Here is a 19228-nt window from a genome sequence, read left to right as displayed (position 1 = left end):
ATTCAGCCTTCAAGTTCTTTCTTTGCCTACAGAAAATGAAGCAAATTACCAAAATATAGAGGACCACGATAATGGTGGACATCACAATATCAAGGGCGTTGAATTTGCCAGGATGAGAGTCCGTTGGGTATTCATTCTCAAAATGAAAGTCTATTGGGCGATATTCCAATTCCCCTTTCTTTGCCTTTGAAATCAATAGTAAAACTATTGCCAAAAAAGGCATGAGAAAAATGAATGAAAAAAAACAACAGCAGCAAACAGTGTGTTTCCAAGTCCAATTTTCCCTCGTCTCCTCCTCAATATTTCCAGCATTCACAGTGGTGCCCAAGTTGTTCTCTACATGAGCCATCATTTTTTCCTTTTCTTTCCTTTTGTTTTTGTCTTCGAAATCTTTGGTTTATACCACCCCGGATGATTCAATAAAAATGCCAAAGTTGTTTGTGTTCTTTCTTGGTTTTTTGATTGAAATTTGTTTGTGTTCTTGTAACCTATAATTGTGCAAGAGTGGTCCTTAAATACTGAGAAATAAGTTGGAATGTACTAACGTTGCCAAAGATGATACCCCTATGACATAACCAAAGAAAGACAAACTGACACGGAAAAGCCATTACCTGATACGGGATTTGTTAACAAGCTGGTGGATACAAGCTACTACATAAGAAAGCTTTACCATTTAAAAAAATAAATAAATGAAAATAAATAAATAAAAAAACCAACAACAACAACTTCGATATACTTTTCTCTCTCTCTCTCTCTCTCTCTCTCAAAATAAAACTCATGCTTGTTAATGTAGGATTTATTTTAAACAAACTTACTAAGATTCTTGTAGCTCAATTGATTGACAACTTCTTATATGTCCATGTCATCTACGATTTAAATTTTAAACCACAAGATTAGGATTCTCGATCTAAGTTTTAGAATTTCATGCCCAAGCCCATTATTTTTCTAAAGGAGATATTGTGTTTCTAAAGGAGATATTGTGTTTCTAAAGGAAATATCTTCTTTTTTTTTTTTTTTTTGAGGGGGTCCAAAGGAAATATCTAGGAATCAAATTGTCCTCTCTCATTTACCGAATTATCGAATATATAATTTATATTACTATTTAAAGGGCTTTCACTGTTTAACATGGATTTTTTTTTTTCAGTTTAAAAATACCTCTATTTTCTTAGGTTTAAGTAGAAACAAAATTAAAGGATAATTTGATAAAACTATATCTTTTAACTCTTTGTAAAAACATTCTCTATAAAATAGGATTGAATCGCCCCAACAACCCACGACCTTCCCACAAACCCAGTTCCCACTACTGCATCTTCTTAAAAAAAAAATAATAAAAAAAAAATACCCATGTATAATGCAAAACATACAGCCAACCGGTTATTCAATCTTACCACCTCCGCATCTCTTAAAAAAATAAAAACTCGATCTTACCCACAAGGCCACAATTAAACGGTTTCTAGAAAATTTTACTCCCCATTTCTCTTTTAAACCACAACCATGGCAATCCACGGCCACACAGCCACCCATACGACAACTCTTTGCCCAGAGGTTTTTCCTCTAAAAAGGCTTGGTTCAGTTTCTTTTTTAGAGAATTTTTTTGGTTTGGTTGGATTTGATTAGTGGGTTTGATTGTTTGGTGGGTGAAAAATAGTCCAAGGGTGTGGAATTGAGAGAGAGAGAGAGAGTTCCATAGCAGAGAGTATCATCTATACTATTCAACTAGCAGTATCATCTATAGATAAGGATGGTAGGATGAGATGTTCGAGAGTATCATATTGTTTGTTTTAGGATGGAAAAAACCCTCATTGGAGGGACCATTTGGGTTTGTTATCTGTTTTAAGCATCTCAATTCCTATTTTATTTGTGATTTTTTTTAATAATGTCTGCAGTTAGTTTTTGTTATTCCTAAATAATTATGATTGGAACAATCTACAGCTTTTAACATAAATCCATCTGGTATGGTTGCTAAAGATGGTTTTGAGAGGTTTGTTCTTTTTCTGTTTGATACAGTTGTTTCACTTGCGCCGTTTCCCTTCTATTGTGGAATTTAATCAATTGCTAGGTGCCACTGCAAGAATGAAGCATTACTCTGAAGTCATTAATCAAATTAGAGATATGGAATCATTAGGAATTGCTCCCAATATCTTTGGCTGAACAGTAGCAGATAGCAATGGTACCTATTACTTGGTTTCTAGGCTTAATTATGTTGCAGTTGATCTATTCGTTCTTCCATTGTGGCTCAACTTTCAATGCGTAGATAAATTCAAATGCCTTTCCATGTTAGCGAATGCTCAGATTTTTAGTGTGCCACTCTTATTGAAGTAGTTGATTACATCTCTGTGGGTAGGGATGTTTATGAAATTTCACATAAAAAGAAGTATGTCCCAAATGTAAGGAAAGCGTGTATTATATAGCACCAGCAACAATATTTGCAGGGTTATTGATAATAGTAAGGAATATCTTGATTCTTCATTCATTTTGCAGGAAAACCTGTGGAACCAATGGTGTTTCAGGGGAGAAAGAAAAAAAATTAAGGGAATGAGCATCAATGATGAAGCTGTTATGGCATTCTGATGAAATTTTCTTTGCACTTGCATGGAAGCCTTTAATTTCTTCACAAAAATCTATTAAGGGGAAGCTAAATCAAGGCTTCCATGAATGTATAAGTTGGCAAGGTATTCTTTTAGTGTCAGATTGAAGATTAAAGAATAAAAGATTGGAAGGGTCAGGTTTTATTTGCAAAGATCAAGAAGGCAAAGGGATCAAGGGTCAAGTTACTAATATTTCAACCGAAGTGAAATATCCAAGTTACATACTCTATCATAGCATAGGATTTTCGTTTTTTAGTTGGGATTGTTGTGTAGCTACCATTATTGCCTTTTATTTTATGCAAAGTTGCTACCTGATGTTGTACTCTTGACTATAATATTAAAAAAAAAAAAAGTGATACAAAAAAAGAGAGAGAAATATAAAAGAGATTGTTGTAAGCATACTTGCAAACTCGAAAGAGCTATATGGATTAGGAAAGAGGAAAAATAAACCATTTTTCTAAGAAGTAATTACGCAGAAGATAAGATCATGTGCAAAAGTTATGCCAAATCTTTTTTGGCACACATTAATAGTGGGTTAGATATTTTTAAAATATGTTTTTGTGCTTAATTTTTTTTTTTGCAATATATCTAATTAATTTTGGATAATAATAATAGTGTTGAAATTAAGGAAAAATGGACATGAAGAGTCCTATTTAATTGGCCTAGTAAAAAAATATAATGCAACTAAGTAAACAACGGATTAATCCCACATTGGAAAATAAGTGTGAGTTAAAGAAGTTTAAAGTCTGTGTTGTGTATTCAAGAGTTAAGCCCTTTTTAATATACATCTTTGTCAGTTTTTTTAAGATCTTCTTTCCTTTTCTTGTGTATGTGTGTGTTAAAAATACTTAGTATTCAAAAAAGTAAGACTCTACTAAAATAATAGTCCTTCACAACATCTTATTTATTTTTTCACTCCCACTAAACAATATACTAGCCTCGTTACATGTGCAGGCTTTAAGCTCTTTTTTTGAGTTTAGTGTTATAATTTTCCAATCATTCCAATTTAAGATTTTATATGTTTATCCACTAATATTACGCATTTGCAATCTTTTGATACAGCCAAAAGTAAGGCTAGCTCCAAAAAATGAACACCAAAATAGCATTGAAATACAAGGCACAAATGCGGAAAAGGTGTTTCCAACTTTTCTGAATAATTCATCATTGAAGCTTTTGCCCAGATATCATACACATGCTGGTTTCATTTCCACGACAGATTCTCCCCTTAGCAACTCTGCTTTAGCATCTTACTTTTAGGAAGAACGTACAAAATAAGCAGGATAGTATACCCATGTCGCAGATATAGAAAACAAAATTGACAATCTTTCCTTTTTCTTGTTGCTCTGATCATATTTACAGAACATTGTTGTGAATTAACTAAGTTGGTCCCCCTGTCTTCATATCTTTCTCGCACATACACTAATATATATAAGTTCTATGTGTTTACAAGATTTCTTTGAAGGAGGACTTTAGCTTGTCCACCACAGTCAACAGAGAGGAATTTCCTTCACAAGCTTCTGTTAATACCTCGAGCCTCTTCTCCATACTGCTTCTCTCCAGTGGTGAACCATTTTGGTCAGGCATTTGAGATGTGGGTAGCTTGTTATATTGGATAAGATTCAACATCATTCCCTGTAACAATATTCCACAATAAACAATTAGAAAACTTTCACTCGTGTACTTCTCTAGTAATTGCCCTCTCTATGTTCATTGACATGTAGTATTTCCACTTCTATCTAAATACGTTCAGTTTGTTTGACCCACTCATTTTACCAGACTCATCTGGAGTTTGACAGATTTATTAGGCAAAAAAAAAAAAGAGTACCTCATGGTGTGGCTTCTGGGAGTAGTCTCGCAATAGAGATTTTACAAGCTTGTTGCGCAGAGATAACTTATCAACAGTGTAAGAGTTAAAGATAAAAGAAGAAAGGTGGTGGAGAACCAGTGTATTTGCAATTGATCCTCGAGTTGCAGCCCTGTCAAGGGCACCAGAATTCCATGACTTCAAATAAGCCTCCAAAATACCAGCATTGTCCTGTAAAGAAACCGGTTAAAAAATTTAAAGACATTTACATTAATTTATCATGTATTTTAGAAACTTTTCTGCTCAAAATAGAAAAATACATGCAATGAGAAAGAGAAGCAGTTTTCCAATTAAACAAGTTGACAATTAGGCATTCATACCTCAACAGGTTCTAGGTATCCTTTGGCCTGGGCAATGCATTTCTCAAGAGGTGGTAGAAGATCAAGAACACGAGCATTAGATAGCATATTCCAGGCCGCAAGTCGTACAGGAGCTTCAACACGACGGTGTAGATAAACTGCTACTTGCCGGGCAAAAATCAAATCACCATAAGATATGGCAGAAAACTGCTCCACAAGAGTTTCAATAAAGGTTGAGTAACTCTCAAAAATCTCAGATTGAAACATTAGGACCTCAAAATTGTTTTTATTCCTAGATTCTGGCAATAAATCTGCATTCCTCTCCAAAATGACATCAACGCTTATACTGGTCCTCGCTTGGTCAAGAAGTTGCCCATAGATATCTTGCAAAGCTTCATAAACATCCCTGCTCTTTTCATCTTCAAGCACACCCATTCCAACAAGTAAGATTACAGATAAAGAATGGAATTTCCAAACTAATGGAACGCTCTGAACAGGAGAGGGGACATCAGTGGAATTGAAAGTGGAAATTGCTTCAACACCTAAATTAAAGAAAAGTCCACCTTTAGCAACTTCAAACAAACTGTTAGAGTCCTGCACAAGATTTTGTGACTTATCTTTTTGCAGGCCAGCATGCTTACTATCACAGATGGTTGAGATTGGACTAAGAAACCAGTGCATTGGAAGTGGCAGTCTCTGATAAGCCCACTCTACTAATAAAGAAGAACAATCTTGATTATTCTTATTTGATGTGTCCACGTCCTCATATATGGTATCCAGACCAACACTACCCTTTTTAAATGTTTTATTTCCAGAACTGTTGTGGCCCACATCTTTTAACTTTTTCTTTGTAGACAACCATCTGTTCTTGAAGTGAGAAGCCAATGTTTCACTGAAAACCAGGTAGTCCTCTTCTTTATATTCCCACACAAATGGTTTAAATCTCTTATCAAGGTGGAGAAAACGTCGAGTACAGAGATCAATGAACTTTAGAACAGGGATATGGAATAAAACATTTATTGCCTTTTCCACAATAAACCTATCCCTTGGGCCAGCAGTCAAACATACAAGCAAGGCAGAATTGATCCTTTGCATACTAAAGGTCATTTCTTCAACAGTTGGTGCATCTGCAGAAGACTCAAACTGAAAAGTTTCAAGCAAGTATATGAGAAATCCTGCATCGATTTGTGTCAACAAAACAGCTGCAGACCAAAATCCTCCACCAGAGGCACCCCAGCCGACACCCAACCCTGGAGCAGGGCCTCCCCTGCCAAATATCTCAATGGACTGAACAAGGTGCCACTCTGAAGCAACTAACTTCATAAAAGTATTCAACAGACTTCTCAATTCAACCATAGAACCCTTAAGTATCCCATCCTCAAGTGTTTTCCCTTCTCTTGAGATGCTATATTCTTGGGAAGAACCATGGATGTTATTCTTGGCTAGCTGGATCAAGTTATCAATGTTTACAACAACCTGGACAATTCCATTAAGGCAACGTACAGAAGCCAATGATGTTTCATAGTTACTTTGTTGTCTCAAATAACATAGTGCCTCAATGAAAGAGCTAGCAGGTTGCTCTGAACTATTGGCACCTGAAAAGCTCAAAATTCCATTTTTGACAATTTCGAGTCCAACCTTAGGAACAAACTCTGGCAGCCATGGCACGACTCCACCATGCAGGTTAACCCTATCCTCTGGCATCACCCCTTCAAGCACTCTCGAAATCATGTTCATGACAGCTGAATACACCCACAACAAGGGAGTAAGAGAAAAATCTTGGGTGATAAAGTCCCTCCCTAATCCTTTTCGCCATTCAAAAAGTTTAGAAATATGTGGATCACTATTCAACTCCATCCACTTCATTGCTAAATCAACCATTGGACCAACACAACTCCAAGACCAGACTTCTGTATCATCACCAGCACGCTCCTGAGAAAAGAGATTTGGAAGTCTTCTAGCCAAAGCCTCAAGAACAAGGTATGCCTCCTTAGAGATGGAAGCAAATTCAGTAAGAACATTGTTCTGTATAAGTTTTTCAACTGTAGGTCGATTCAGCCACAAGCACAAGGCAGGGAAAATATCTGAAAAGTATGATATACAATATCCATACTGAATGCAGACCTTCCAAAAACGTAATTGTTCAACCATCAAAGCTGATGAGAGTTTACAATTTTCTCTTCCTGATTTTATCCAGTGGTCAAGGGAGGGAACACATTGATACAAATGCCATGTCATAGTTCTGAAAGTCCCTTTCTTTAAAAATTCAATACAAGTCTTCTTGTTGCATCTAGCCAAAACCTTGTTTGTTATATGAAAAAACAGTACAATAGTATCAGTTTATCTAGCATAAATGCAGGATCACTCACAATCTACTAAGAAACACTATAAAAACAACTCTCCTAAAAAAAAGTAATAAAATCGCTTACCTTCAAAAGAGTAACTGAAATTATTTTTGAAGGATGAATTTGTATGTTATCTTTCATAGTAAATCTGCGGACAACTGTTTCAACAAGCCTTTGGCATTTCATGATTGCAGTTGCACCTGCTGGTGAATGCCTTGCTATTCCAACAAGTATAGAGATTATGCATTCTTCTAAAGCTATTGTAAGGTCTGTCTGAAACCATTTAAATGAAAACCTATTAGAAACTACAACATGAAGTACACTAAACACTTCAGATTGTGGGAAAACCATTCCTACAGTCACATGAAGCATGATAGAGAAGTTCAAAAGAAATGTGCCAAAAAAATCACAACATAAATGATGCCTTTTCCTAAAAATCTTGAGATCATCAACTAACAAGTGAACCCCTATTTTTCATGATTTTATTGTGCACATCTATTTGATGACTGGCGTGTTTGACAAATATCAATACAACAACCACATTCACACCAGAATACTCTAATAAAAAAGTTTGCCCTTATTTATTTAAATATGAAAATCAATTAGGAGATAGACATTTTCTTTTTTGTGAATTAAACTAAGTTACTATATTATTCTCCTTATGGGACAGTCAAGGTAGTCAAAGGTGAAAGGTGATCTTAAGGCGCCTAGGCCTTGTATGCCTGAGGCATGAGGCAAAGAAAAGGTGCTTGCCTGATTAAAACCAGGTGCCAAATTCTTTTTGTTTTTTTTTTTTTCTTTTTAGATAGGTTCTAAATCATATGTACCTACTACCTAGTGTATTATAATCAAGTGTTTTGAAAAATGTTGCATGAAGAAATTAGGTCTATTGATTGATATTAAAATAGGCTTAACATGGTTTAGGCTCTATTACTTATTCTAACAATAGGTTTTTACAACAAGCTTCTTGATGTGGTCCCTTCTATAAATTGATTAATCGAATAACAAGTTCTACAAGAAGTTTCTATAAATTAATTCATCTAGCAACCATTACAAGCTTCTGTAAATTAATAATCCATTACTAGGTTTTACAACAAGCTTCTATAATAGAAAAAAATAATAATAAATAATAATAATAGAATAGAATAAAATAAATAAATAAATAACCGAGGCTCTTGCCTTAGTTCCTTTTTCATGGCTTAAGGCAGTCCCCTTGTTTGCCTGGGCTCTAAAAGCGAGTGCCTCGCTAAAGGTGCCTCACCTTAGAGTGTTAGTGGTGACTAGGCGAGCACCTGGCTTGCCTTTGTCTACCATGGGAACAGTAAAACAATAAAAAATTGACAACATGCACATGTATATGACTGTTTGTGCGTGCTCACTCATGAACATGTGTCACAACATACGTGCACACAAACCCAACACACAAGTGCTCACATAAATTGATAAATGACATTGTGCTTAGCTCATATTGAGTTTCTGTGCCCAGCAGGCACCAGTGCCCGGAATTTTCTTTTATAAAGCCCAGAATTCATATTTTTATACCACAGAATTCATATTTGAATACCACATTAAGGGAAAAATAAGATATTTTTTCAATATTCATTAAATCCTTTTCAAATTTGACTTAGCAATATCAACTATCTCATGGTCTCACTTAATTATTTTGACAATAGAGGAAAGATGAGCTAGACAAATATGAAGACTGCCGGAGGAGGAAGGATTTTTATAACTCAGAAGAAGTGTCTGGTTCTCTTTCATAAATCTAGGACAAGTAGCAGAAACCTTGGTCTGTTTAATTATAGCTGACAAAAGTAAGGAGACAATAAGAAACATCTTTTCTATTATCATTTTTACCTCCAATAGATAGCGAAGCCTTGGAAGGATTCCCATCCGGACTAAACCTGCAGCAAAATCCTGTCCAGCAACCACAAGATCATCCTGAATTGTATGCTTTCCCTCAGACTCATCTTCCACCATATCCTCTTCAACAGGAATAATATTAGAAGGCTTAGCACTGTACTTCCAAAATCCACCATGTAGAAAACCAACATCAATCTCTGGTTTACTTCGGAACACAGGGGCAGTAAAGATTTCCTTCTCATAAGTCGATATTTTCTGGAAACAGAATACATTAAATTGAACTTAGAATAATATTGATAAAAAAATAAAAATTTAAATGAAAGTTAAAAAAAAAAGAAATTATTGTACCTCCGAGATCTCAAAGAAGTTCTCGTTCACATCACAGCTTAATATACATTGAATAACTTTTGCACAAGCTAGAACTACAGAGTTATGGTTATCATCAAGAGATATCCTATAAATTAAAAAACAATATATATTAATTAAATTGCAACATTTATAGCCAAGGCTCAAAATATGGTTATAAATTAATAAATAGAAGGGAAAAAAAAAATAGAAAACCACTATTTTCATAAATAAGAACCATTGCATACCAACAAAGAAACATTAAATATACTTGGACATACATATAAAGCAACAAAAGAGAGCATGATGAGAAGTTTTTTTTTTTTTTTTTTTTTTTTTTTTTTTTTTCCAGAAAAATAATACTATATATTCATGAATTAATGATAGCATATAAGATTCATTTAGATTAGGTTTCTTTCCTTTTGTGATCCAGGATATGACAAAAGATTCAGGATAAGTTGTATTGCATGTATTTGATGAATTATAAGAAAACTAGTGGAAATCTAGGGATAATATTATGCCTCTTGAAAATATTATTATAAATGTAAACTTCCCAAAGGCATAGTATAATAACATACACTGATAAAACAATGGAAATCAGCAATATAAGCATTCAGATGGTATTCACCTCAGTGATAAAACAAGCTCAGGTTCTGGGCCAAGTGCAAAAGCCCAGATAGCCTCCCAGTCAGTAGATCTGTCAAGTTTGTTAGCATCTCCCAAAGTAGATCCAACTGGCTTCTGATTAATATTATGCAACGCCTTATCAAGAACTGAGTAGATCAGATGCAAAGCAAGGGCTCGTTGTCCTGGAATCTGAAATGGCCAAACATAGACAAGAATAGAAGAGGAGAACAAGAAAAAAATATAATATATCAGTTGTGATAATTAGTATTTCATTAGGAAACCATTTTTGTGAGTAATTTATTACATATCAGGAAAGCATAAATATCTTACATTGCTTGGCTCAAACATCAGCAAAATTTATAATACAGCTAAATCAAACAGAATACCATTCAAAAATCATGCAATCAGAACAATTAAACAATAAGATACAAAATATAGCATAAACTGACCACACTTCGAGTGAGTGCCACAGCTTCTTTGATTGTGTAACCTGATGCACCAGGATCGCCCTCTGTCCGCAGGAAGTCCCTCTCTGAAACATTATCAACACTATGCCTATTCTGAACAGAAATATCACCTAGAGCAAAAGAAATAAAGAAGAAATTGATCAATATCATATTGAGGCATGCCTTATTCCTTGATCTTAAATCAAATGAATACTATTGTACTTCACATTATCTAGACAGAAAATATTACTAGTTCGCTAGGAATTTTATTGTCAAAACACATGAAAACTTTTTGATTAAGAAATCAAGTCAAACAAAAATTTCTGTTAATAGGTAAAATGATGATTTTTAAAGAGAAAAAAAAACTATAAAAGCAAAATATTAAAAACAAAACTTTTTTGTTACTAGTTAATGCTTTTCGCTTCGAACTATCTCATACAAAAGAAAGTTGAATGGCAATAGAGAATAGGGTTAAACATTTAAAACTTCAAGTTGTAATTATTATCACTAATTATTATTTTGAACTTTAGTTACTCTATTTTTTTTATAGTTACTCTATATTAAGTATTATCACTAATTAACATAAAATATGCTTACAAATTCAAAATATACATAAAAAATAAATGAAATTATTTTAATCGGCATGCCACAACCGTGTCATAGACGTGTCTTAACCTTGTTTAAAAAATAATCCCTAGACATCTAGGTAACTGTGTTCAATACAGACATGCTAGCATTTTGCCATGCTTGTGCTTCCTAAGACATAGCCCTACTACATGGGAGATATACAATGGGACACCCTAAAAGAGACAATAGCCAAGTTGAGCATCTAAAGCTCCAAGTGTCAATAAAAATCAAAAAATCAGAAGTAGAATACAGCCTGGCAGCTTGTTCCCACTCATAAAGAGTTCCCAGAAAGCTAAGCCTTTAGTTGGATCTCCAAATTTCCAAGAGTTCTCTTTCTTCAAAAGCATATCCATTCTTTCTCTCCATATACTCCACATCAGATATAAAGGAATGGCCACCAAAATTTCGGCCAGTGTCTTTTTGCCAAAAACCCCTCTCCAACAAGTCAAGGAGTGAGGCATCAATGTTGGTTTATTAAATTGGGCGAGCTTTTGTTCTTAAATTGTGGGGATTCTCCACTTAAAGTGTGCTTTTGTTCTTAAATTGTGAAGCTTTGGACAGATCAATAGTGTGGGGATTCTCCACTTAAATTGACTTTTCCAAGTGTGTATGGGATTGCATCCAATAAAGTTGGCCTCTTCTCTTGAATGGTTGGGGATAGAGGAACGAAGAAGCTGTGGTGTTCATTTTACTCGGAGACCAAATGATTGGGAAATGGGTGGTGTGGATGATTTTCTCCGTACCTTGGGCTCAAATCTACCTCCCACTGAGAACGGAGATCAGATGCGATGGAAGTTGACAAAGAATGGGGATTTTGATGTCCGATCGTTTTACAATAAGTTGAGAAGCTCCTTGCCCATTATTTTTCCTTGGAAAAGTGTTTGGAAGGTTAAGGCTCCACAGCATGCGTCCTTCTTTGTGTGGACTACTGTATGGGATAGGATCCTTACAAGTGATAATTTGAGGGGTAGAGGGATGGATTTTGTCGACTGGTGTATCATGTGCCGTAGTAATGTGGAGACGGTGGATCATTTGTTACTACATTGTGGCAAGGCTTATCGGTTGTGGAGTTTGGTGTTTAGATCTTTTGGGTTTTCTTGGGTCTTGCCTAGATCGGTTGCAAATACTCTATTTGGTTGCTGGAATTGGCTTGGAAAGCATTTGTCTAGCATTTGGAATTTAGCTCCTTTATGCTTGATGTGATGACTTTGGAGAGAGCGAAATAGGAGGACATTTGAGGACATGGAAAGTTCGGATGACCAGCTTTTGGCTTCTTTCAGTGGCTCTCTGTTTGACTGGTCTAGGGCTTGGGGACTCACCTCTAGTGATTCTCTCCCTATGTTCCTTAGCTCTCTCCTGTATATTTAGTATCTTTTCCTTTCTTTTTTCTTTTTTCTCTTTCTTTTCCCTCTGTATTTTTCTCTCTGCCTTACGTTTTTCTGCATAAGGTAGTGTTCTTCAATATATATCCTTATTATTTATCAAAAATAAATAAATAAATGACTAAATCTTTCTCATCTGAGGTAACAATATGCAGAACTTGAGATAAATAACATGGTTGGATAAACAATGAAAAGCCATATGATATCATTTAAAAAGTAAAACAACAGTAACAAGTAGTTGGCCTTACCACTCCCAGGTACCTGGACAAAATCATTCTCAATAACAGTCCCTTCCAAGGAAAATCTTAAGTCCCTTACAGCCTCAACTCTTTCACTCCAGGCACTCCACAACCTGCTACTGGTTGTGCCTACTAACTTCTGTCCTTCACCTTTGTCTTGCCTACTTTGTGTATCTTTAGTGTTTGTTGTCAACATACTAGAGAAATCACTGTCAGAATGTGCAAAACCTTTTGCATCTTGGGTATTCCTGTTCTGGGGATTACTCACTTCACCATTGGTGCCTGCTTCTGAGCTTAAGCCATTCTGGATTTTCAGTTTGTCTTGACCTCTCTTTTTTAGTGCTTTTATAATTGCAGGGTCCATTTTCTCCATTATCTCTGCCTGTGCTTCAGCAATCTCGTCAGGTGACATTTCCTGTAATCGGGCACAATTCTCAGCATCGATCTGACTCTCAAGAGATGTGGACTCTTGTTCATTACCAAAGTTGTTGGACTTGGAACTAGAAACTATGTTTGATTGCTCTCGCCTTCTTAGAACCTCCGGAAACTCAATACCGGTATTATTGGTTCCTACTTCTGAGTTTAAGCCTTTCTGCCTTTTCAGTTTGTCTTGACCCCTCTTTTTTAGTGCATTTATAATTGCAGGGTTCATCTTCTCCATTATCTCTGCCTGAGCTTGAGCGATCTCATCAGGTGACATTTCCTGTAATCGGGCATGATTCTCAGCGTCGATTTGACTCTCAAGAGACATGGATTCTTGTTCATTACCAAAGTTGTTGGACCTGGAATTAGATACTGTGGTCGATTGCTCCCGCCTTCTTAGAACCTCTGGAAACCCGATACTGTCATATTCTGTTCTCTCCAAACTAATATGGTTGTTTTTGGACACAAATTCTTGTTCGCCCTTGAAGTCAACTGGGCTGGCATCTTTAACATTCTCCTTCAGATTTGTTTGGTTCAAGTTCTCTAATTCCATGTCAGTAACTGAACTAAAACATCCATCCTCTGACACACTTCTCATGGCCTCACCAGATTTATATTGATGCCCACAGGCATGTATATTTGGTTCTACGTCCATTTTTCTATCTTTTTTAGTTTTCTGAGTGCATAAGTGATTTTCTTCCACTTTATTGGCCATGGATAAATTATCGCCCGGGACAATCTCCCTCCAGCTGTTGAAATCTAATCCTTTTTTCTCCCTCCTCTGCACTGGATTGGCAAAAGGCGCTATTGGCTCAAAGTTCATTAAACTTTTAGCTTCCTCATCATCCACAGTATTGTCACTATCTTTATCATCCTTTACGCTACCTATTGGACCCCAATGCTGGTTATTAAATTTAAACATCAGTCATTCTCAAAAACAAATAAATAAATAAAAAAGGTATTCTTTATTCTCAGAATAAAATAAAAAGACACATAAAGACACCTTTGAACCACATTACAACCATAATTCTCAATTTAGTAGCTGAACAAATAAACAGAAATAATTTTTCAATGTTTAGAGCTCCATTTCTATTTTACTATTTTTTTTTTTCTAAAAAAATAACCAATGAGCCCTGGCTCAGATAGCAATTGCTCCTCCCATAATAATTGAAGGAGAGCAAGGTTTTTCAAAACCTATTGGGTTTATATGTAACTTACCAGTTAAAAATAACCCAGCTAAGTCAAATTTCTATATTCATCAACTAATCCAAAGTTAATTCCATATATTTCCCACATTTTATCAGCAACCAAACTAGTACTTACTAAAAAAACCCCATCTTTCTAGGTCTCACAGATAATAGTTATTTCTTCCATCCCTACACAATGAAGTTTAATTTCACAAATTCTATTCTATTTCCAAGAGACAAAGTACCATTTCACAATAAAAGCTTTCATTTTTTTCATTGCTCTTCAGCATTAGCATTAACTATTTAGCCCATCAAGGGTAAAAGCCCCTAGATTACCCGGCAACCAGTTCTAGTAAGTGGGATCAATTGTCCATAGGTTTTTCTAACTAGAGGCGAGTCCAAAGGGCCCTACATTATCAAAAAAATAAAAGCTTTCATTTTTCACCAGCATTTGAAGGTCAATTATCACTACTTGGTAAAATAAGATTTTAAATAACGCAATACCATGTACACGTTTTGCCCTAATTGCTTTGTTTTCCACGTTATTTAAAATCAGTTATCATTCAAGGCAGTACTACCATGTACTCCTCCTGCCCTAATTCCAAGACAAGACAAGAAGTCTCATTTCACAGTAAAGCTTTCACTTTTTCACCATTCCTTTAACATGCAGCTATCATTCCTTACTAGAATAAAAAATTTTAATAACGCAATACCATGTACACATTTTTCTACAATTCTATATAATAGTAAGGCTTTAATTTGTTTTCTGCATCATTTAAAATCAGTTACCATTCAAGGTAGTACTACCACGTACTCCTTTTGCCCTAATTCGAAGACAAAGAAGTACCATTTCACAATAAAGCTTTCATTTTTTTTCACTATCATATAAAAATCAATTATCATTCCTTCCTTACTAGAATAAAATTTTTATTAACGCGATACCATGTACACATTTTTTTCAACAATTCTATATAATAAGGCTTTGATTTGCTTTCCACATCATTTAAAATCAGTTATCATTCTACCATGTACTTTTTTTTCCCTAATTCCAAGTCAAAGAAGTACCATTTCACAATAAAGCTTTCATTTTTTTTTTCACCATCATATAAAAATCAATTATCATTCCTTCCTTACTAGAGTAAAATTTTAAATAACGCAATACCATGTACACATTTTTCTACAATTCTATATAATAGTAAGGCTTTAATTTGTTTTCCGCGTCATTTAAAAAATCAGCTATCATTCAAAGTAGTACCATGTACTCCTTTTGCCCTAATTCCAAGTCAAGAAGTCCCATTTCACAATAAAGTTTTCACTTTTCACCATTCGTTTAAAAATCAGTTACCAAGTACACATTTTTTTTTTCAACAATTCTATACAGTAAGGCATTAATTTGTTTTCCGCGTAATTTAAAATCAGCTATCATTCAATGCAAAACCATTTTCACATTAACTTTAAAATCAGTTATCATTCGCTTTTTCGCCGAAGCAAAATTTTAAATGACGCGACACTGAATGAATACACAGGGTTGGTAAAAGTGAAGAGAATGGCGAAATTACCGGGCCGTGGGAGCGGTGGCGAGCGACGGGGAAAGGGAGGACGGAGAGCTTGGGAGGCGCAGTGGGAGGCGGAGGGTTATCGGAGATTCCTTTCTCGACGATTGAACCGATCAAGCTGTTCGAAACGACGCCGTCGTTGTCGTCGCCGATTTGGAGCGAGCTGGCGCCGAAAACCTTGGAGCGAGACGAGGTCTTGGAGTCTTTGCGTTTGGGCTTTTGCTTTTTGTCCATCACTGTGAGTGAGTGAGTGAATGAGAGAGTGAAAAGTGTGGGGTTTGTGAAGAGAAGGGTTTATGGAGTAGGGGAAAGAAAAGGGAGAGGTGGTGAGAGAGGTTTCGCGAAAAGGACTCAACGCTTGGACTTGGCGCGGGCTTAACTTGCTGTATAGACTAATTAAGGTTTTTTTTTTTTTTTTTCCTTAGAAAAAGGGTGATGGAAAATGACATTCAACTTTCATATTATGGAAAATATATATATATTAGAAACTCTTTATGAAATCGTTTTAAAACATAATTTCATAATCTTAACTGAAATAGTTTTTAAAAAAAATACAAATTCATAATTTTAACTAAAATTATATTTTAAAAACATAATTTTAAAATGCATTTAATACTTAGTGTGCAATAAAAATTGTGTGATAAGATTTTTTTTAAACAAACCCTAGTTATAGAAAAGAAGTTAGAAGGTCATGTTCAACCTTCAAACATATAAATATATGAAGCCATTTCTAATATAAAAATTTTCAACCTATCACTCGTTGACACATATGAGGATTCGAGAAAGATATCAAGAATTTGAATAGTGAGTTTGTGGAAGCTGATATCTAACATGACGAGAAACAATAGGAACGATGACTAAGGGTTCTAAGTTTGAATCTTGAATTCATAAAAAATAAACTTATTGATATGTTGAAATCCACATTAAAAATGACTTGAAGCTGGCAAAAAGGCTACAAATTATAGACATAGGAAAGAACCAATTCTTATTTGAATTCACACGTCTGTGGATAAGGAAAGAGTGATTTTTTTTGGAGGAAAAAGGGTGATGGTTAATACTTCATACATATGTGATAAAAACCTAGTTTATGTTAAAGAACTTCGAAGGTCAAGCTCAACCTTCAAACATACAAATAAATAAAGCCACTTTCTAGATACAAGTTCTCAAGCTATCACTCATTTACACGAATGACGATTCTTAAAAAAAAAAAAAAAAAAAAGAAGATATCAATCATTTTTTGTCATTTCAAATATCAATCTCTTATACCCACGATTATATTACATAATTAATAGTCATGTAATTTATTTATAATACATTTTAATCAATCATGTATATATGGATGATTGGAGGGTCTTCTTACCAATGAATAAAACTTTCCTTTACCGTGTACCACACAACACTCAAACTTTCCAAGTTTAAGCCAAGTCAAACCAAATCAAAGCAATCTATGTACTCAACCGTCCCCCTCATTATTGTAACAGTCTAAGAGAGTAGATTCTCCTTTTTTTATTTTTATTTTTTAATAAACAGTAACTTTTACTTACTTTTCAAGAGAAAACATTTTCCTTACTCGTTTCACTCCTATTTTCCCACACTTTTCTGAGGATTTTTTGAGAAAATAACTATTAAACTCAGACTATATCATTAGTTAGGCAACGTATCAAATTAATTTGGTTTTTAACAAATCCAGTTCAAAGGACTCGATTTTGCTATGTGAAATCGCATTGGAAGTCGAGTGTCTCACACTCTCATTTGAAAGTCGAGTGTGAGACACTCGATTTCCAGTAAGCAAAATCGAGTCTTCTAAACTTGATTTATCTAGAAATGAAATTAGTTTGAAACGTTGCCTAACTATAACTAATAATATAGTTTGATTTTTATAGTTGTTAACATATATAGTGTTGTGGGCTTTAGGCCCAGTTAGGTTACTTGTATAGCACACATATTTACTTGTACTGCACACATATGCCTCCTATATAAAGACATCTATGTACATTCTTTTATACAGGAAATACAATACAATTACATTCAGTATTTCTAACATGGTATCAGAGCCACTACTCTGACCTTTTCTTAGCAGTCTTATCTTTGTTGGTGTTACTGCACTCTCAACATCGCTTTCGCCATCACAACAGCCGCCGCAGCCTCTCGCCGTTGAACCCCCGACGTCTTCCAAACGTTGTCTTCGGATTCCGGACCTGCAGCCGCCATCGTTGAGAAGTCCAACACCGCATAAGATCACTGCACGTGTTAACAGCCCCCCTGAAGATCTTGCACAAGACATTCCACCTCATCACTCAACTCGGGTAAGATCTATTCCTGCACATTTACTTGACTATCATTGTTACACTGCTCTTGCTACACTACACGAACCTCACACCTATCGTGAGGCTTCCACTGACCCTTTATGGCAGATTGCAATGAAAGAGGAACTTGATGCATTATCTAAAAACCATACTTGGGATTTGGTGACACTTCCTCCTGGAAAATCTGTGGTTGGTTGTAAGTGGATCTACAAGATTAAGACTCGCTCTGATGGGTCCATTGAGCGCTACAAAGCTCGTCTTGTTGCAAAAGGTTTTATTTACATATGACTTATAGTTGTAGTCTAATATACATAGAACTTTTCCCATTTACACAAAAGTGGATTTCCCATATCCACGAACACAAACATTTTTCATAATTGCTATTAGGTCATTTTCTAGTAAGAATAATTGGTTGAGCCAACTTTGGTTTAAGAACTAACGCAATGTTAAGTTCCATAATTGACACTTTTATATACATGATAGGATTATGATAAAATTTTAACTTATGACATTCACTCTATGATTATTGTTCATATTATCAAGATAAGACACAAATCATTAATAAAAAAAAAAAAAAAAAGAAAGATATCAATCGTTTTTTGTCATTTCAAATATCAATCTCTTATACCCACGATTATATTACATAATTAATAGTCATGTAATTTATTTATAATACATTTTAATCAATCATGTATATATGGATGATTGGAGGGTCTTCTTACCAATGAATAAAACTTTCCTTTACCGTGTACCACACAACACTCAAACTTTCCAAGTTTAAGTCAAGTCAAACCAAATCAAAGCAATCCATGTACTCAACTGTCCCCCTCATTATTGTAACAGTCTAAGAGAGTAGATTCTCCTCTCTTTTTTTTTTTTTCCTATTTATAAAATAAACAGTAACTTTTACTTTTATTTTTACTTTTAAAGGGAAAACATTTTCCCTTCTCGTTTCACTCCTATTTTCCCACGCTTTCTTGAGGATTTTTTGAGAAAATAACTATAAAACTCAGACTATATTATTAGTTAGGCAACGTATCAAATTAATTCGGTTTCTAACAAATCCAGTTCAAAAGACTCAATTTTGCTATGTGAAATCGCATTGGAAGTCGAGTGTCTCACACTCTCGTTTGA

The 19228-nt window shown here is 34.9% G+C and overlaps 1 protein-coding gene and 1 long non-coding RNA gene across 3 annotated transcripts; one reads left to right on the top strand and one right to left on the bottom strand.

Annotated features, from left to right (window-relative positions):
- The first annotated feature begins 1289 nt into the window (after positions 1-1289).
- On the top strand, positions 1290-3141 carry LOC136062552 (uncharacterized). The gene is made up of 2 exons (XR_010624278.1): positions 1290-1545; positions 2008-3141. It is a non-coding gene; the product is annotated as an uncharacterized LOC136062552 (long non-coding RNA).
- Positions 3142-3712: 571 nt separating this feature from the next.
- LOC112000338 (transcriptional elongation regulator MINIYO) lies at positions 3713-16164 on the bottom strand. 2 transcript variants are annotated; one of them, XM_065761710.1, is made up of 10 exons: positions 15792-16164; positions 12632-13946; positions 10378-10505; positions 9930-10117; positions 9305-9410; positions 8951-9211; positions 7181-7369; positions 4773-7052; positions 4414-4623; positions 3713-4220 (listed from the first exon to the last, which is right to left on the bottom strand). In XM_065761710.1, exons 1-10 carry the CDS (start codon positions 16020-16022, stop codon positions 4032-4034), a joined length of 5097 nt encoding a protein of 1698 aa, XP_065617782.1. In that variant the 5' UTR covers positions 16023-16164; the 3' UTR covers positions 3713-4031. The 2 variants fall into 2 exon arrangements, with proteins under 2 accessions (XP_065617782.1, XP_065617786.1); XM_065761714.1 differs by having other exon boundaries at positions 12632-13930; positions 15792-15887.
- Between the last annotated feature and the right edge of the window lie 3064 nt (positions 16165-19228).

This window comes from Quercus suber, unplaced genomic scaffold (genome assembly GCF_002906115.3).
Source record: "Quercus suber isolate HL8 unplaced genomic scaffold, Cork oak 2.0 scaffold_19, whole genome shotgun sequence".
NCBI classification, from domain to species: Eukaryota; Viridiplantae; Streptophyta; class Magnoliopsida; order Fagales; family Fagaceae; genus Quercus; species Quercus suber.
This window is presented reverse-complemented; position numbering and strand designations above follow the sequence as displayed.